A 19880-nucleotide genomic window follows, 5' to 3' on the forward strand; every position below is an offset into this window, starting at 1 on the left:
ACCACTTGGACAACGACCCATAATTAAGTTAAATCCAAGTAGAACTTGTATAAAACAGAATCGGGAGAAATTGTGATCTTTAATAATTTTCTGATTTGCATCATTATAATAATAACAACAATCTTTATTTGTATAGCACCTTTCATACATACATGCAACTCAAATAAGTCACACAAAACAATTGTAACAGCAGATCATAAAAAAAAACTTTTTTAAATCAGGAAATCTGAATATATATAAAAGTTATCTTATTTGAAAAGTTGGTTTGCATGTAAATTTGAAAAGTCTTGAAATAGTAAATACACTTGAGCAGAACACAAACCCTTAACCACAAAATACTAAAGAAATGAGTTTCAAATTTTAGCTGGATAGCTGCCATAATCTCCAGAGTATTAACCTGTAGCATTAACCTCTAGTATTATAGTATTAACCTGTAGCATTAACCTCCAGTATTAACCTGTAGCATTAACCTCCAGGTACATGTGCACGTGTGTCCTGTCAAACAGACTTGGACTTCTTGCCTTGACAATGTTTCCCCTGTAAAAAGAAAGAGGACAGAATGAGTGAGTGATGACACATGTGGTTTGTGGTCTGTGGTTTAAAGTTGAAGGGTACAGTGGTTTCTGTGTGAAAAAAAATGTGGCAAATGAATATCTGAACTGTAGACAACAGAGCTCTGATGCAAAGCAGTTTATGTTCACCTTGTTCTTAAGGCATTTCTTCTGTCTGGCATCCAAGAAATTCTTCAGTTCTTTGGCCCAGTCATCTTCAGGTGGTGCACACAGATTCCTGCCCTTCTTGGTTAGGAACCTGACAGGAGCAGGACAGTCACACATCACTGTCACGGCTGTCACACACGGAGCAGGACAGTCACACATCACTGTCACGGCTGTCACACACGGAGCAGGACAGTCACACATCACTGTCACGGCTGTCACACACGGAGCAGGACAGTCACACATCACTGTTACGGCTGTCACACACGGAGCAGGACAGTCACACATCACTGTCACGGCTGTCACACACGGAGCAGGACAATCACACATCACTGTTACGGCTGTCACACACGGAGCAGGACAATCACACATCACTGTCACGGCTGTCACACATGGAGCAGGACAATCACACATCACTGTCACGGCTGTCACACACGGAGCAGGACAATCACACATCACTGTCACAGCTGTCACACACGGAGCAGGACAGTCACACATCACTGTCACGGCAGTCACACACGGAGCAGTTCAGATTAAAGACGCCTGCAGGGTGAAATCACGGCACGTGCACAACACTGCGGTCTGGAAGCATCTGGTGCCGCGGATAGAAAATATGCTCTGAGCTCACGGCTAGATTATTCACTTTCACTACAGTACATTTTTGATTATGTCAGTTAGCTTTATAAATTGTGCCATAGATTAGATGTAATTGTTTTGACCGTTCAGCAAAGATGGTGATACGTCTGCCACAAAATACTTACACAATGGCGTTGATTGAGCATCCTTCACCTTTCACCTGCTCGTGGTAGTTGGAGATGATCCCTCTTGGTATTGGGCTATGGCTGACCTTCAAACAGCAGTCCAGTGCGTGGTCTCCAAGGCATACTGACAAGGAGGGAGAGAAAGAGTGTCAATTTAACTTTCAACATAGATTTATAAAACACTTTGAATCACACTCTAAAAATGTTGTGGATTTGTACAAGTCAGTTAAAGAAGCCGAGAACCCAAACACTGTGGTTCTGAGTTCATCCATGATCCAGAACACTTTCATTCACACAGAAGATCCCGTCTGTGTCTGACCTAACAGCATTCTGGACTATTCAAACATTGTTGGAAAACCTCTGTAGAGTTTAGGAAGTTCAGATCAAAGATGTCCTTTGCGGATCAAGATAATGTGCACACAAAAGCTCTTATAGAGATACAAACACAATTTAACACTTCAGCCCAGTCTGGACAACTGGGGGCATCAGTATACCTGCCAGCTACTCAATGGTTTACATGCTTAAAATGCGAAAGGTGCCCTACAGAGGGAATGCCTCCTATTTTAAATGCTGACCGCCCCCCAATACCCCCCACCCCCGCAGTTCTTGAAATTTGTTATTCCTTTTAAATCCAGCCAAAGCAGGATTCCCTTTCCAGCACAAGTTTGTGGTGTGAATGCAGATGAGCCGAATGGAAATGAACAAAAGATCACGAAAAAAAGACCAACAGCAAATTCTTCATGATCCCTTAACAAAATCATGTAGCTGATTCCTGGATTGCTTTTATGGAGCAGCGCTGCTCAGGAAGAGGACAGCATGTCACTCACTGTATCTGCTCACACTGGTCTCACTGCACCTGCTCACACTGGTCTCACTGTATCTGCTCACACTGGTCTCACTGCATCTGCTCACACTGGTCTCACTGCATCTTCTAAAACTTGTGACCCTCTCTGCCCACCATCTCTCACATTCTACACAATGTTATTTTGCTTTTAACCAGCTTGAACCTGTCTCTCCCTCCCCTCTGAACCTGTCTCTCTCTCCTCTGAACCTGTCTCTCCATCCTCTGAACCTGTCTCCCTCTCCTCTCTGAATGTTATAGTATCTCAGATGGAGCCCAAAGCCCCACACTGATATTTTGTCCTGTCATGTCTCCTAAAGACAGTTTGTGTAGGAGTGTCCAGTGTTCTCTCTGGACAGTTAATGGTCTGCACGTTTCTCCCTGCAAACAGGAATAAACTCACCTTCCAGGGCTGAGCTGAGGAGCACGGCCAGCCCGAGAGCAAGTGTGATGTTGGGGGAGCAGAGTGAGGCCATGGCAGCAGGGAGAGAGACAGGACCAGGCTCAGGGTTCTTCAGGGTTCTTCAGGGTTCTTCAGCTGGGAGTGAAGCTGCTCCTCTCAGAGTGAGACTGCTCCCTCCGTCTGTCCCTTCCTCTTTATAACAGCTGTAGGTTCATCTGGTCCCGCCTCCCTCTGATGCATTCGCTTTCACAACAATATTGGGGGAAACCCCAGAGCAGCCGGACAAGTGTGTTTAGAGCTGTTGACCTCAGTAGTGGGTGGAGAAAAAATACAATATACATGTACACACACACACACACACACGTACACACACGCGCACAGACACACAAACACACACACACACACACACACACACACACACACACACACACACACACACCCACACACATCAGTGTTAACTGTGATGGATGCTCTAGATTAATAACCACACAAATATTACTGGAACCAATTTATTTATGACCCAAATCGAAACCAAGGATTGTTTTTTTTGTTTATTTTTCTTGAGTTTCTGGATTGTTTACTTAACCACTTTCCATCTTCATGCAAGTTTCACATATGAGTCCTGTGTGTCTAATGTGTGCACTTTGATATAATGGTCATGTTGCACAAATGCTGCACATTTTATTAGGTCTCAAAAGAATTGAACATAAGAGAACTTTTGTTTTCTCCTAAATGACCAACACAGTGCTGCAGTAAAGACTCAGACACGGCTTTCTGTTCCAGTCTTGATCTCACTGTTGATCTGACACCAGTCTGGCACCTTAACTGTCCAGCGCTGTAACTCCCACAATGAAGGTTACATGTGTCGTTTCCCGCCAACTAGGTCTAAAATGGGAGAGGTCTGTAGGTGTTAAGAAACTTGAGTTTGAAAGGGATCGTGGCATAACATTTGCAGAAAACATGAGGTAAGAATCATGCTCAGTGTTCACTGTGATAGGATTTGACTTGCTTTGTTTATTTGATTTCATGCATCTTTTACATCACACAATTACATACATAATTCATACAAAGAAATTATATAAAAAAAACATTGCAATTCATCAGCAGCACCAAGATAATAGAAAAAGGTTCACGTAAACTTCTGTGTACAATAAAGGAAAATCATCACTGGAATGCAGCAACAGAAAATCATAATCATTTGAAATGACGTCGATTTCCACACATGGTTGATGGCTCAGAGAAAAATGGGGCCGTAACGGCGGGTCTGTGGAGGTTCAGTGGGGTAGACTGTCCCCTGTCAGTGGGGTAGACTGTCCCCTGTCAGTGGGGTAGACTGTCCCCTGTCAGTGGGGTAGACTCTCCCCTCTCTACTGCTTTGAAGCTGCAGTAAAGACAGAGAGACATGGTCAAATTCATCTTCATGATGCTCACAGAATGCAACTCATTGAATAAATAGTTATATTCATTCATACAGACATTTTGTCTATATTTTTGCATTTCTGCATATTTACCGTGACGAATGGCCAATTTGTCCAGGTGTGCGATGAGTTTCTTCACCCAGGGAAAATTTTTGTCGTCTTCGGGAGGAGAACAGATCTTCCTGTTTTTCTTTGTGATGAACCTAAACAGGAGAGACAGGTAGACAGGAGGAAGGTGAGTCGTGGTATGCTAACGACACGGTGGCAAACAGGCGTGGCTGGAGACATCCCAGCAGGCACGGGGGCGGCCGTGGACACTTACACGGTTGCCCAGACACGGCATGCACTGTCCTCATTTTGCCGTACGTATGACTTGACGATGTGTCGAGGAACCAGACTTCCCGCCGTGGTCAGACAGCAGTCACTGGCTTGATCGGTGAAACCTACAAACAACAGGGAGATACATTATAGCTCATATATTTGAGGTACTGATGTAAAATGATGAATCAGTGCGAATATACACAATGCAATTCCTCTGCTGACAAAATGAGATGAATAACATCTTGTGGTTGATACACTTCCTGAAGTGTCTTGGAGTTTGGGATTATGTGTGTGACTTACGGGAAATCCATTTTTTCGGAGTCAAACAGAAAGCCCAGAGAACCCAGCCAAGGTCAGGACGCAGAATGTCACTGACTTACACAGCCGACACATTTGCACCGTGCCAAGATGATACTTGTGCACAATAGTGCTTCAGTGTGCAGTCCAGCAGGACGCAGGGTCGTGTGGAGCAATCAGCCTCCACAATCCCGTCACAATGACGTACGGTTATCTGCTAAGTGTGTATTTAAGAGCAGGTATATGTGTGCGTGCATGTGTGTGTGTGTGTGTGTGTGTGTGTGTGTGTGTGTGTGTGTGTGTGTGTGTGTGTGTGTGTGTGTATAAGCTCGTCTTACCGTCTGTGCTGCACCAGAAAACTGCTGCAAAAAGAAGAAACATGAGTCCAGCAGTCTGCATGTCTGTGTTTGCTGCGCGGCTCTCTGATGATCAGACGTAAGTGTGAAGGTGCAGGACGATGTCGGTGCAGGTACAAGTCGCTCTGCCCCATTTATACACCTGCGCTGTCTGTTCCAGCACTGCCAGCTTTCACTTTCGTTATCACAGAAAGGCATCGTCTCTGGAAGCATCTTCACATTCCTCGTCCCTGGCAGCGTCTTCCACGCGTTTCCCGTCACCACAGCCCCCCCCCCCCCCCCCCCACACCCCTTTCCCGCTCTGTGAAAGCTGTCCAACACACGCTGAGGGCTGCCATCAACATGCATGGACCTGACGCTTCATAAGCAGCCCAGGAAAAGGTTTTTATTTAAAGGTTTATGTCAGGATAGGTGATGCGTGACTTGCATTATCATGGCTGGACACAAACGTTGTGCACAACCACCAAGACAAATATACAATACGAGCAGCTTTACAAGGTGCATTTGAATATAGCCATGTGTCCTGTGGTTATTCTTTACTGCTAATTAATATGTAACTCTCCATATATACTATTATTTTTTATACAATCTATCTTACTGTAATTGCTATTAAAATATAAGCACAGTACTTTTTTATATTATCAATATTGTGTTAGACCTCAGAATGTTAAGTTACTTTGGTTATATAACATCTTTGTGTTAATGGTGTGTGGTGGGTTCTCTCTTCTTACGTAATATGTTTGATGGTAGCGAGGTGCATTAGCCTGTTGAACCACTGACTTCCACAGCATGAGAACGAGGCCCACTCTGTTCTCAGGAAACAACTGTCCATTCCTCAGAATCTCCGGCTTGTTCCTCTTCCCTTCTGAACTGCTTAGCACTTAAAACGTTCTTTCAGAACACAGCGGCTATTCCTTCCTTTTCTTTCGTAAATTAGAACTTCCGACTTCTTGTTATCTGATCCTCTGCTGTGTGATTATAGAACTAGGTTAAGCGCTTCTGTTTCTGAAGAATATGGATGAGAGAATGAGGCTCTGTGCACAGACCCGAGCCGGCTGAGAAACAAGCGTCATTACCCTGATGGCCCACAGGGATCAGGAGGGTGTAAATAAATGTAAATGTCATATTTGTCAATTCTGACTTTCACCTCAGTTGAAATTTATCCTCTGCATTTTACCCATCTGTGCAGTTACACACACACACACACACACACACACACACACACACACACACACTGTGGTGCAACGCAGTTGGGGTTAGGTGCCTTGCTCAAGGGCACCTCAGTCATGGCCTGATGCCAGAGAATCGAACCCACGACCCTCCGGTCACAAGACCAGTTCCTACCACAGGACCATGACTGCACCTGTGTGCTTCCAGGAACATCGTTCTGCTGGGTACACAGCACTCTTCCTCACCAAGAGCAAAGTCTTCCTCACCAAGAGCAAAGTCTCAAGCTGCAGAAAGGTCTGTAGAAACTGAGTAGACACTGTAGCAGTAGTGGTAGAGACAAACTGATTTAGTGCATTGTATGTGTGTGTGTGTGTGTGTGTGTGTGTGTGTGTGTGTGTGTGTGTGTGTGTGTGCAGTAAAGACAAGTCTGCAATTACTGTAAACTTGATTGAACAAAGAAAATATATTTTAAATTGTTGCGTTTGCCCTGACAGGAAGAGCTTGATCTTATTTACTCATTCACACTAATAACACTAAGAATATGCACAGAACAAAAGAGCACGGTGGAATGAGAACAGGTTCTGAAAGTTCTTCTCTCAGTGGACAGAAGAGGAACTAGAAAAACCCCCCTTGCATTCCGTTCTTCGGAACACCTTCGTAGCTCAGTGGCTACACATAACGGAAATAAAAACATGGAACAGAGTCTGGAAATACGAACCGCGGCATTGTGTGTGTAGAATATCACTCAAAGGAACAATCCTGAGGTTTGGCTAACAATGCTGTGTCCTGCCCTAATGACACAGCACCTCGTTCAGAGGTGAACCCTAACCGGTCTTATCAGTCCCATACTCTACCTGGAACTGTAGATGCTTTGATCTTGGGCCAAAGGGGTGATTGGCTACGCAAACTCATAGAAACAGCAGCAATCTGAGAGCTGTAATTCAATATAGTTAATCTGCAATCCTGTCATTGCACTGACACCACAGCACAGGAACCTGTAATTGACACATTACACAGCATCTGTGATGTGGGTGATATGGGATAAGAGAACAGTCTTGGTGAAAAACAGCCCCTGGGGAGACGGTAAAACACAGCTGGCTGAAAATAAAATAACTGGATGCTAAATGTTGACCCAATTTATTCTGTTCAATCATCTCGTTTTTAATTTGATCGCTTCACTGGAAATGATTCTGTGTCGTTTCAAGCTGCCGTTAATGTATTTATTGAATGTATATTGGGCTGTGGCCATATCTAGTCAGAAGTGATGAATGCATGAGTGAATGTTCAACAGTCAATTACACTGTATTCCAGAAGCGAGGAGCGTTGTTTATCTCCTAGAGGCTTTAGGCAACCCTGCTCATCTCGGTCTGCCTGATTGCTTCTTCTGCCGCTAACCGAAAACACCCTCAGGGACAATCTGCGGAGGCAGGACTTCGTAGACTCATTGTTATGATTACTGTAAGCCCTGGCATGGGGACTTTCACTATGGAGTTGACTTTCTTGTTCTGAGTATCAGGACAGCTGCGGTAAAGCGGTAAATCAGATCTACGGCCTCTGGCCACATTTCCGATAGAATCGCAGACATGGATGTTCCTGGAAGAGAAATGTGAATCCAGCAACACTGTGTGTTGGATCCTGTAGTGATCCCATAAACCAAAAGCGTTCAAAGAGATGTGTGAGCCAAGTGTCATTCAACCATATGCAGTGTAGTTTACATTTGCACAGATTATCTAAGCATGCACAGCCCTAAAGCACATCTGACTCCACAAGACATTAATCAGCAAAGACTAAAAGATTAGAGTTGTTTCAGTACAATCAGGGAAGGAAGATGAATGAATGAAGAACTTCTCACTAGGAAACACATACAGATGTGCACATGCACAGCTGGAGAGACCTCAGCCATCCCAACATAACCACAAACTCCCACAGCTGTGGAATCAACCATCTCGTCAATCTGCACCAGGATATGTGCCTTTTATAACGTTATGCAAGTCAGCAGGTGTAATGGTGTAATGTGCAGTGTACCACGGTGGTAGAGTCGTGTTAAAACTTGCTTCATGAGAGAAAAATTCAAACCCTCATGTAAAGCATGAAGTCATTCAACATTAACATGCAGGTATAATCTTCAAGAATCAGACTGATACATTAGATGGGCATAGTTTAAGATACCCATAGTCTAAATACCTAGAAGATGGACTGAACCATTTTTGGGTATTTCAAACTTTTAGTACTTTAATCACTTTGAATTTATTTTAAAACCAATGATTATTGATACTTTGAACTGTTATGTTATTTATTTAACATTTTCTGCTTTATGTAAAGCACTTTGGATTGCTTACACCATGAAATTAATTTGAATGTTGAACCAATGGTAAGGACAGCCTTCTGCCTTCTGCAGCGATCTGTAGTGATCTGTAGGGATCTGTACTGATCTGTAGAAGTGTTCCTTCATTGTGCAAGGCAGAACAGGCATGTTTGACGTCCGCTGTGGCTTTTATGCCTGAGCAGTGTCCTCCACAGCAATCTCCACCATGCCCAGTTTGAACCCCACTGGGCTCACACAGAATATTCGATGGCCTTCACACTTTAACGAGCACATACCACACCAAATTTGCTTCATCTCCAGCCATCTCGGCCTCTCCAGTGGTGTTTTTTCGTGTCGTTTTTGAGTGTCAGACAGAAGCTCTTCCTCAATACATCTCAGCATGGAACTGAAACCTCTTTAACTCCTCACTGTCCACCACTACATACAGAATCCTTCAGTTTTGTAGTTGTTATTATGTATTATATACGTATCTAAATTGTGCATTCTCCTTATGTAAGGTCCTCACCTCAACTCCTCACCTGATTCCTGCTAAGGCAGTTTTGTGTAAGCTCGGATTTCAAATGGTGGCTTGATAACTACACTAAGTTTCTCCTTGTTACTGTAAGTAGGCACTGCTATAGTGTCTTAGGGCAAGTCTTTAATCCCAGTGTAGATGAGGAGACCCTCAGTGTGCTACTACAGAATTGAAGTTTCACAGTGCTAACATTTCTTTCATTCCTGTACTTGGGAACCCCCCCCCCCCAGTATAAATCACAGATGAGGCCAGTGAAATGTTTCTCTCCCACACAAAAACCTCTCACTGGGCCCCAGGCCACACAGAGATGTGATTAATGTCTTTGGGACTGTGTTAGAGGAAGTGTTTCACCCCAGAGCCAGAGCCGAACTCTCAGGAGACTCGTGGGTTCATAACTGGGGCTTCTGGACAAGGCTGCTGGTTCACTACTTGCAAGATTCACTTGTGGACTTCAGACAGAAGCCCTGACATCATCACATATAAATTATGTCATTATGTAAATTAGGGCTTAAGACTCAGCTCTTCACTGAGTCAATGAACACTTAAATTATACGCTACAAAAACATTAAAAAACCCAAAGCGTAGCTGTGCTACATTGTCTTTGTTCTACTTTAGCTACAATTTTAGAGAAAGTTACTGCTAGCATGGGGACATGTTTTTGACAGACTACAAACTGCTTCTGCCATTTTCTATGGACAAGGACATCTACCAAATGCTAAAAACGTAAACGTCTATCACATTGATAATAACGATGAGGTTGCCGAACCAGAGCCAATGCTGACATCTGACCACTGATTTCATCTATATTATCTACAGATTGAACCATAATGATGTCCCATGATTTTAAGTGAGCCTAAGCAAACAGCCTTTGACTGGAATTATAATCACTGATGCTTTTTTTTTTATCTTTGAACAATATTCATATATGATTAACTTACGGAAAAAAATCTTACATCATTTCATTCCATGTGCCTACGCACAGATGGGACGTTCCAAAGCCAACACATGAGCACACACACACACACACACACACACACACACACACACACACACACACACACACACACACACCTTCAGAAAGCAGTATGTATGAAATAATATTTGTTATTTCGAAACATTCATAAACTTTTATTGATTTTTTCAAATGTTTTTTCAAGCTTTTTAGAATATATTCTGTAATGCAGGATTGCATATAAAATACTTTTGCTGCTTTTGACATTATTTTACTTAACTAAATTGTATAAAAACAAGATTTCAATTCTGGACGTTAAGTGCAAATAACCAGTGCTCGACATCAGGGACGCAGATGGCACTGGGGACGGGGGGGACATGTCCCCTCCAGATTTATATTGACCCCATCCGAAATCTAGCATCTACAACAGTGGCATGCACACATAGACATCAGGTGCTAAAGCACCACCAACTCTGCCCTTTATCAACGAAAGTGCCCTTTTGAAACTTTGTTTTTTATTATTACATTTACATTTATGGCATTTGGCAGACACCCTTATCCAGAGTGACTTACATTTTTTATCTCATTTTTTATACAAGTGAGCAGTTGAGGGTTAAGGGCCTTGCTCAGGGGCACCTCAGTCATGGCCTCAGGTCTGGGAATCAAACCCACGACCCTCCGGTCACAAGACCAGTTCCCTAACCACTAGGCCATGACTGCCATGATTATTATTATCATTTTACTGAGGTCGGTTTGAAATGATCTTTAGAAAACCTGAACCATTAAAAACAATGCCCTGAAATGAGCCACCACCTCGCACACACCCGACCTCTCTCTTCCTTTAACACCAGATGCGCTGCAGCAGCAGTTCAGTTCAGCGAGTGGAAGGAAGCGTCTTCAGCACAGCACACACGGTCACAGATAGACTTCTTCTCCCGTCCCCACCAGCCAAGTCACATACACATCAAGTCAAATCGTACCGTTTGCCCTCTAAGCCCAACGTGAAATCATTTTGTTGTGCAGTAAAATGTCTCATACAGCACCAAACTACTAAGCATTTTTAGCCGATGGTCACCTGATAAACTAGTCGCCAAATCAATGATAGATAACGTGAGGACGACCACATACAAATAATTAAGGTAGAGTTTACAAATCTATGTGTTAAGCTGAACGTTTTCTGTTGTATAGGTTTTGTTAGGCAACATAAATTAACACATTCATTTGTGAAAGAAGAAACGGGAAGTTCCCCATTACCTGTGAAAAATGCCCATCTGCATTCATGTAATGACAACACTCAGTAGCCTATAACTCCTTCTCCTACTTTACGGTCTTTTTACTGTCTTAATTGTAGGCCTATATTGATTTCTAATTGCAAAATATATGCAACAATGCCTGCAGTCAGTGGAGGGTAAACAGAAGTTAACTGAATGACATGACTGTGTATAGTTAATATTGGATATGAATTTTAAATTTTATCAGTTCGCTGCGTGACTTTTCTCCATTGAAAACTCACGTTTAGAGAATGTTACAAATAAAATGTCAAATTCAACATGTTCATTTAACATGTGCTTGTAATTTTTTTTATAATGAAGTGTTCCACGTGCGCTAAAAAGTGCCCTTCACCACCCCCCCATCCCCCAACCCCGAGCACTTGCCCCCCAAAATGTCTGTGCACGCCACTGATCTACAAGCATAAACGTATATATTGTACAGCTTGGTCCCCCTCACTTCAGAATTTCCATCTGCGCCGATGCTCGACATAGTAATTATTTCTGGTAACAAATTCAAAGCACAGCGATTAAAGTCTAAGAACTAGTGATTTATCAGTTACATCAGTGACTTTAACTCTCCACTGAATTACTGGAGATTACAAAATTTTAATCCATATATTAAAATAAGAACTGATTAACTATGGGCAGTATTTTCTTTACTTGTTAAAATAAATGTAATTAATCAAAATATTAACTTATAAAGGTTGAAAAACACTAGTACAACCACTGAGCACTTCCCATCAGACACATTTGTGAAGTAAACAACACCCACAAGCTGAGAGGTGCAGGCGAGTCCATTCATGCTGTTTCAGTCACAAGGTTTAAGGGAAAATTGAAAGTTAGTGAGTGTGTGTGTGTGTGTGTGTGTGTGTGTGTGTGTGTGTGTGTGTGTTACAGCGGGGGGGGGGGGGGGGGGGGGGGGAATAAGTTACCATAACAATAAATACAGGGAAATTCAAACATGCATGCAAAAATAATCTACAAATCTTTGGCTTCAGCTCCCTCACGATCCTCACAGTGTGTTTCTTCACTATCGGCGCTAGACAATACTGTTACCATCTAGATAACTCCCTGTTGATCTTTCCAAGGTAGCCTAGCACGTTTCATTAAATTTGTCGAGAGAACACACATGATGGTGGGAAACCACAGTCAGATGTGATGGACCGCAGATAAAGAATTACGTTATATCTATCCACCATGCGCTCGTGCCAGCGTTTTGTATGGGGATCAGAGATGCAAACTAACATATACAGTCGTGCAAGAAAATTAACCCTGAAATTTGCTTCAAGGTGAACTAGTGGAACGGGCTACAAAACAAGTATTATGTGAAAAGTCACAGTTTTGTTGCTTTAAAATAGATTAAATATATCAATTAAAACGTTTAGAACTTATTTTATTAAACGTGTCACTCTAATTTGCATCAAGTACTGGAGAAAATCTTCAGTCCCAGTTCCACAACTGCTAATTTAGTTAATCTCATTTAAAACACCTTTAAAAGGATTAAGGATTCATGCTAAAATCTTCTCTGGTAGCCCCCACAGGGTTCTGGACGGCAACTACAGATTAGTTTCTAACACTACAGCGACATCTGTTGGTCACACAATAAAACAACCCAGACTACGGTGGCCACTTCAACACTGGACATCTCGGGCATCCCAAAAAATAAGACATGCGAGGTGGGTGATATGGCACAACACACTAAATGAAAAGTAAAACCTAGCTAGCTAGCCAACATAGCTTGGCAATTTCATCCAGAAATCTATAATACCAGATTATATTTTACGCACCAAACTTGCAGTATTTAATTCTGGTATGATGTACAGAAGTAAAATAGCTGTTCCCAGTCTTCTAAGCCGAACGCTTACCTTTAAAACATTTTTCTTTCTGGTATTTTCACATTTAGTTTGCAAATATATATTTAGCTCGGAATTTGTGCGGTAGGTGGAAAACAGGCAGACCTGTTAAACCTGTGACGTCTGAAGTATTTGCTTTTGGCCATAGGCGGAGCCAAAGCAGGGTTAGCGGTACATCCCCCTGAAATCTGATTGGACCCCGCAGGTGCCACCCCAGATGACTGACGTGTCACCGCACCACTCGTCTTGTTGAACAGAGCCTGTTGCATTTTGTAATCGGTGATACCTGTAGACTGCTAGGACCCTCCTGTGCAGTAAAGAAATTAATGCAGTATCATAATTTTTCCAGATTCCAGACGCCCATAGACCACCAAGAGCATCACCCACTCTGAGACCGCAGAGACCATTTCTTCATCATGGTTTCTCCTTTTTTTTATTTTAGGTATTTGTACACCTCAGGTAAGATCTAGGGACTTACCACACCGTCTACCGCTGGAGAAACGGACATGCAGTTTTCAAAATTCCACAGTTTATGCACTATAACTAATAAATGTAATGAATATACATTTAACATTTACATTGGTGTCCTCCAGGGATGTCAGCGGTCAGCATCAGCTCTTCTGCCGAGGTGGTTGTCCCCTCCTGTTTCTGAGCCTCTGCCTTTTTCCTCTTATCTACAAAACCATAACTAATTGTAAGGCATGTCAATCTGGTTACAAATAAGACCATGAGGTAATTCTGTACAAGTCACACCACTATGTTTACACTATGTTTACACTATGTTTTATATCTTTTGCTTTATTTGCTGCCATGAGGGTCTCACCCCACTTGGGTTACACCTCTATTATGTAAATGACAAAATAAAAACATGAAAACTATTACAACTGATATTAAAAGTGTTTTCCATATCCATTTTCTAAATGTTAAATTATGCTTCATAGTTTTATTTAAATATAATTTAACTCACGCATTAACTTGCCATTCCCTTTTTTTACGGCGGCTGAAGTATTACTTTGTACGTTTAAATATGTATTCATGAAGTCAGTTATATTTCCTGCTCTATGGGTGTGAAATTATAGTGAATCTACTCGGATCAATATCCTAAACCAAGGAAACTGTTTTCTTAGTTCATAATGAGACACAATACGTTACAGAGTTGCATGGTCGCATCGTAAATTTTTGCTTAAAAAGCTGCCTCATTATAACAAACGTGTTTACCCCGTTTGTAATGAAACTACCCGCGACTAGTTGGATGTATCAGCGGGGGTGGTGAAGATGAGTACAGGGTGACGGTGAACGACTTTGTTGTGTGGTGTGAGCTGAACCATCTACAGCTCAACATGACGAAGACAAAGGAGCTGGTGGTGGACCTGAGGAGGGACAAAACACAGGTGACCCCTGTTTCCATCAGAGGGGTCAGTGTGGACACTGTGGAGGACTATAAATATCTGGACGTACACATCGACAACAAACTGGACTGGACTAAGAACACCGACACCCTCTACAAGAAGGGCCAAAGTCGTCTCTATTTCCTGAGACGGCTGAGGTCCTTCAATATCTGCAGGACCATGCTGAGGATCTTTTATGAGTCTGTAGTGGCCAGTACCATCCTATACATGGTGGCATGCTGGGGCACCAGGCTGAGGGTGGCAGATGCCAACAGACTCAATAAACTGATCTGAAGAGCCAGTGATGTTGTGGGTGTGGAGCTGGACTCTCTGACGGCAGTGTGTGAGAGGAGGACACTGTCCAAGCTGCGCACCATCATGAACAATGGCTTCCACCCTCTTCATCTCACAGTGATGAGACACAGGAGAACATTCAGCGCAAGACTCATTCTGCCTAAATGCACTACAGAACGCCACAGGAGGTCCTTCCTACCAGTGGCTATCAGACTTTACAACTCCTCCATTATAACATGACACATGTACAGACATATTCTATTCTATAATATAATTTATATATTGTATTATACTTTACTTTATTATTCATTATTGTATCATAAGCCCTTATAGTTTTAGATAATTTTAAGTTAATTTTTTCTTGCTGTAATTTACATCTTGGGAGGGCTTATACCTATTCAGGTTGCTACGGTAATAAGTGCAATTTCCCACCTGGGATCAATAAAGTATTTCTGATTCTGATTCTGACTGCAGACACGCACGTCCCGCGCGCAGGACCCGCAGTTCACGCGCACAATAAGAACTGATTCCAGCTCACGCGCACTCGCCGAACAGCGCGAGCCGCTTGGCAGCCGCGGTGAACTCTGGGAGCAGTTGAATGATTCAAGATGGCGGCGAGCAGGCGACTGCACAAGGTAAGAGTTCCTCACCTCCATCTTCTCCACCTTCTCCTCCATCTTCCCGCCACTGGAGGCGGTTCGACGCGCTCGCGCCACATCAAACGCGAGTCGAGCTCCGTCGGCCGCCGGATGGTGAATTAGTTTGTGATTTCGTGCCGTTCAGAGTGATGTTTGGCTCGGCCGCCGAGTGTGGGTTAGCCTCGTAAGCTAACGGACCGGCGGGGCCCGGCGGAGCCGCCCGAACCTGCCCCGGTACCGCCCCGGTACCGCCGTGAGGGGAGGGCCACGGCACGGGGCGGGTGTGTGAGGGCCGGAACTGCCCCGTCTGCCCCCTCAGCGCGCCGGTGGTTCATTACCGGAACTATCCGGATGTGGCGAGTCCGAACCGAAAGCGAGTAAAGTGCCGGTGAAGTACCGGACACCACCGGGACCACGAACACACACACACACACACACACTCGAGGGGTGAAGAGGGTTTGGGGACGGAGCCGGTGTGTTAGTGAGGAGGATCAACGCCCTGAAGAACCAAACGGTTCCGGTTTCACTTCACAATCACCGCGCAGATCCGTCCGTCCTTCAACACACACACACACACACACTCTCTCTCACACACACACACCATACACACACTCACACACACCACCGTCAACACGCTCACTCTTCATTAAACACGTCCATAGTTTTAGTGATCACACGAAACGGCGTTTAGTTCAGATTCGACACGTTGGACCGCAGTAGGTCGATTCTGTTCAACGAGCTGCTTCAGTTCGGCGGTGACACTACGAGTATCTCAAAATGGTCTTGAAGGAAAACACTTCCTGATCTGATAAGAGGCTCGAAGTGTTCAGCGTTGGTCTCTGTGGATCTTTTTATTCACAACGTGCCCTTATTAGAAGATCTAGACATCTTGTTCAGTACTATTGTCTTTACATATTGAATGAAGTGTATAGTGTGAATATTGTGCAAATATCGTATCTACATTTGGATTGATGGTTAAAACTATTTGGAATATTTCTGGAAATAAATTGAGTCTTTTTTAAAAGGGATTTTTCAGTTGTGAACTATCATTTAAAATGTGACTGGAAAACCCATCTGCCCTACTGTTACTGCATATTAAGCGCTTTGGCCAGGTTTAAAGAGCTAACATGAAAGTCTAGAAAACAGCAGAACCCAGGGGAAAACACCTTTCTAACCCGTTTGCCTTTTTAGGAGCTTGAAGAAATCCGCAAGTCTGGAATGAAAAACTTCCGTAACATTCAAGTGGATGAATCTAATATATTGACATGGCAAGGACTCATCGTCCCAGTAAGTGACACTTCCACATGCTGAACTATATTACATCATGCTTTTCATTTTGTACATTGCGGGCAAATATGGCCGGATGCTTGGCTTGTGTGTAAAGACATCTTGTGGTCATAAGTCTGATGTACAGTCTGAGATGGTAAAGTGCCGAGATGCTGTTATTATTTGAGTGTTCACTTTCTCTTGTCCTGCCGTGTGTGTTATGTGCTATATATATATATATATATATATATATATATATATATATATGCTATAAGAATATGGCTCTTTATGCCATCTTGTTCTTGTCAACCATATAGATGCTTATTAATGCACCTTAATAGAAAGAACACGTCAGAAATGTATTAATTTTTGTTATTTTACTGTTTTACGTGTGTATATTGTACTGCTGTAACACCTGAATTGTTTGCAAGGGATTAATAAATTGTCATTAATGCTGTTCCCTAGGACAACCCTCCTTATGATAAAGGAGCGTTCAGGATTGAGATCATCTTCCCTGCTGAATACCCCTTTAAACCCCCCAAGATCACATTCAAGACAAAAATCTACCACCCCAACATTGACGAGAAGGGACAGGTGTGTCTGCCCGTCATTAGTGCAGAGAACTGGAAACCAGCCACCAAAACTGACCAAGGTGAGTGCTGTGTGGGCAGGTGAGCTTCAGGCACCTGGAGGTAGACCCGTGTTCTAAAGACACACCGGCCACATCGTGGGCTGTTTCACAGCGTTCAGATCTTAGCAGCAGTGTTATTTGGTTTGTAAAGCGCTGTATTAAAGTAGCGAAGTTCTGTGTTAATTTTTATTTGTTAGCGTGAAATATGATTACAAGCTGAAAAACTGTCACACCGCTTACATAATATGTACTTTAGATCAACAGACACTTCAGCAAAAATGAAGCTGAAACCAGCCACAGACATTGTTGTAACGCTACTGTCTGAAGTTGGTTTTGGTCTGCTTGTTTTTCAGTCATTCAGTCCCTCATTGCCTTGGTGAACGACCCACAGCCAGAACACCCCCTGAGGGCCGACCTAGCCGAGGAATATTCAAAGGACCGTAAAAAATTCTTTAAGAACGCAGAAGAGTTTACAAAGAAACATGGTGAAAAACGGCCAGTGGACTAATGACACCTGACAAGTGTGTAGCCCCTCTCCTCCCAACCATAACTCCTCCTCCTCCTCCTCCCCCCTAAACCCCCCTCCACCTGCCCCTGCTCTCCTACACACGTGTCATTCTAGTTGAGCTGGAGAATTGCACCACCACTGCAACCTCCTGTGTTAAAAGCAGGACTCTGTCTGGATATCTCACCAGTCTCTCTGCCTGGTGTTAGCTTGAGGCCCTTACTAACTTTCTACTGTTTTATGGGTTTTGTTGTTGTTGTTTGGGTTTTTGTTTGTTTTGTTTTTCTTTGTTTAAAATGTCAGAAGAATTGAATAGGGAAAATTTAAGATTGGAAAGCTGGTAAAGGATTTAGAAATTGAATTGGGTGTGTGTACTGAGTGCTGTCTGACTCTTATTAGTGAAATCATCAACATTCTTTGTTCAGCACTTCTTTGTTCAGATTTAGGAAGAAAAGGACAAAAATTTTTGCTTTTCCCTATTTTCATTTATTCTCTGTAATTTCAGAAAGAGAGAGTGAGAAATGTTTGATGATTGCAGGATGAGGTGATGGTTTCACATCTTCATACTGGGGCTTGAGAAATTGAGTAATTAAGTTGGAGGCTTGAGTGACTAATTGGCCGTATTTTCCATATTTTTACTTTCACAGCGCTTTTGATGCACTGTATTCTGTAGGAGGGGTTTGGCTTGGCCCCGCCCCTATCCCCCACAAACCTTGGATTGGCAGATTCACTGTGTAGCCAACAGCAAAGGCCTAGACACCAACATTGTTACTAAATATTTTGTTTCACAAAGAGGGGGGGGGGGGGGGGTAAACACAATCTTGGTGTGAGTGAATGTGCTTTTATGGTGATGATTACTAATTTTAAAAACACCCTTTATTTTAACACGTTTCACAGGAAGATGTTGTATTGTGTCCATTATTTGAAGTTAGGGTATAAAAACAAAAAGGTGCCTCGTTGTACAGGTCTAGACGTCAGAGGCTCAGACATCAATGTGTCTCATCTCCTCCTATGACAGAATAAAGAGCAGCTGGCCACCGAGATCTTTCTAGAAAATACTTCTGCAATTACTTTCATGTGTTCAATCAGAATTCTATCAGACCCTCACGCTCCATTCCTTCAGTTTTAGCCGAGACACATTGCTTGATGCACAGTAGATCTTAAGGGGAGGTGTGGACTGGCACTTTGAATTAATAGAGGCCTGTAAGGAGAAATCTTGGCTGATTTATGTATTTGGGAATGTAGTTCCTCTGGCCCATGTGAGCGGAGTCCTTCAGTCCCACAGATCTTTGAAAATTCTCACTTTCATAAAATTACAAACATTTTTACACCCGTTGCACATATTGTGTTTAAAAAAAAAAAGGCAAGACCTGATGTACAGTTATGGGAATGACGTTATATACTCTAGTAGCGGCTGACTCTGGTCACTCTGAGTGTGCTGACTCTCTTGATTGGTCAACAATTTCCTAATAAAGCCAGCTAACCAACAATTCTATTTGTCTGGGATTCTCCAGTCAAAATGCTTTGAACCAATTAACTGAAACATCAAATGCCATTAATTCAATCTAAAAAACAGCTTATAAGGCATTATTTTTCTTCTCACAAATGCATATTTTCGATATATATTTTAGTTATTTATGTATAGATGTGACCTAACAATGGTTGATTGTTCAAACTGATTGAAACATTGTGTTCTCTGGCACACCACAAGGTGGCAGCACTAAACACAAACTGCTGGAACTTGCATGGTTTATAAACTACCCAAATTCCTTTTGGAAAAAGGTCCTATATATCATTGCTTGAGGGAACTTGTCTAGGATCAGCTTTGACCTACAGAGCTCTAAGTAGTACTAACACAGTAATCCTAGACACTGACACTAACTCAGAAACTGAATCATAAGAGCCACTTCCACATAGCTATTTGCCATTTGTATATTTAACCCCAAGTGTCTTTTGAAG

At 42.8% G+C, this 19880-nt stretch overlaps 3 protein-coding genes across 5 annotated transcripts; 1 reads left to right on the plus strand and 2 right to left on the minus strand.

Annotated features, from left to right (window-relative positions):
- Nucleotides 1-60: 60 nt before the first annotated feature.
- Nucleotides 61-2905, minus strand: ccl19a.1 (chemokine (C-C motif) ligand 19a, tandem duplicate 1). The gene is made up of 4 exons (XM_076989829.1): nt 2722-2905; nt 1478-1601; nt 702-810; nt 61-537 (listed from the first exon to the last, which is right to left on the minus strand). Exons 1-4 carry the CDS (start codon nt 2792-2794, stop codon nt 499-501), a joined length of 345 nt encoding a protein of 114 aa, XP_076845944.1. The 5' UTR covers nt 2795-2905; the 3' UTR covers nt 61-498.
- An 810-nt stretch (nt 2906-3715) lies between these two features.
- Nucleotides 3716-5349, minus strand: LOC143491111 (C-C motif chemokine 19-like). Its single transcript, XM_076989830.1, has 4 exons — nt 5096-5349; nt 4462-4582; nt 4233-4342; nt 3716-4102 (listed from the first exon to the last, which is right to left on the minus strand). Exons 1-4 carry the CDS (start codon nt 5154-5156, stop codon nt 4089-4091), a joined length of 306 nt encoding a protein of 101 aa, XP_076845945.1. The 5' UTR covers nt 5157-5349; the 3' UTR covers nt 3716-4088.
- Nucleotides 5350-15366: 10017 nt separating this feature from the next.
- Nucleotides 15367-19305, plus strand: ube2l3b (ubiquitin-conjugating enzyme E2L 3b). Of its 3 annotated transcripts, none has more exons than XM_076989819.1 (4): nt 15367-15516; nt 16711-16806; nt 17251-17437; nt 17770-19305. In XM_076989819.1, the coding sequence occupies exons 1-4, from the start codon at nt 15490-15492 to the stop codon at nt 17922-17924; spliced, it is 465 nt and encodes a 154-aa protein (XP_076845934.1). In that variant the 5' UTR covers nt 15367-15489; the 3' UTR covers nt 17925-19305. The 3 variants fall into 3 exon arrangements, with proteins under 3 accessions (XP_076845934.1, XP_076845935.1, XP_076845936.1); XM_076989820.1 differs by lacking the exon at nt 15367-15516 and adding an exon at nt 15529-15633; XM_076989821.1 differs by lacking the exon at nt 15367-15516 and adding an exon at nt 15887-15907.
- The last annotated feature ends 575 nt before the right edge of the window (nt 19306-19880 follow it).

This window comes from Brachyhypopomus gauderio, unplaced genomic scaffold, assembly GCF_052324685.1.
Source record: "Brachyhypopomus gauderio isolate BG-103 unplaced genomic scaffold, BGAUD_0.2 sc71, whole genome shotgun sequence".
NCBI classification, from domain to species: domain Eukaryota; kingdom Metazoa; phylum Chordata; class Actinopteri; order Gymnotiformes; family Hypopomidae; genus Brachyhypopomus; species Brachyhypopomus gauderio.

What these genes read in the sequence shown, in the direction of transcription:
- LOC143491111 (XM_076989830.1), bottom strand. Translation starts at nt 5,156, where the DNA reads ATGCAGACTGCTGGACTCATGTTTCTTCTTTTTGCAGCAGTTTTCTGG. An exon ending in TTTCTGGTGCAGCACAGACG is followed by an intron (nt 4,583 to 5,095) that starts GTAAGACGAGCT and finishes TGTTGTTTGTAG; the next exon opens with GTTTCACCGATCAAGCCAGT. An exon ending in TGCCGTGTCTGGGCAACCGT is followed by an intron (nt 4,343 to 4,461) that starts GTAAGTGTCCAC and finishes TCTCCTGTTTAG; the next exon opens with GTTCATCACAAAGAAAAACA.
- ccl19a.1 (XM_076989829.1), bottom strand. Translation starts at nt 2,794, where the DNA reads ATGGCCTCACTCTGCTCCCCCAACATCACACTTGCTCTCGGGCTGGCC. An exon ending in CCTCAGCTCAGCCCTGGAAG is followed by an intron (nt 1,602 to 2,721) that starts GTGAGTTTATTC and finishes CCTCCTTGTCAG; the next exon opens with TATGCCTTGGAGACCACGCA. An exon ending in AGAAATGCCTTAAGAACAAG is followed by an intron (nt 538 to 701) that starts GTGAACATAAAC and finishes TTCTTTTTACAG; the next exon opens with GGGAAACATTGTCAAGGCAA.
- ube2l3b (XM_076989819.1), top strand. Translation starts at nt 15,490, where the DNA reads ATGGCGGCGAGCAGGCGACTGCACAAG. An exon ending in CGAGCAGGCGACTGCACAAG is followed by an intron (nt 15,517 to 16,710) that starts GTAAGAGTTCCT and finishes TTGCCTTTTTAG; the next exon opens with GAGCTTGAAGAAATCCGCAA. An exon ending in GGCAAGGACTCATCGTCCCA is followed by an intron (nt 16,807 to 17,250) that starts GTAAGTGACACT and finishes GCTGTTCCCTAG; the next exon opens with GACAACCCTCCTTATGATAA.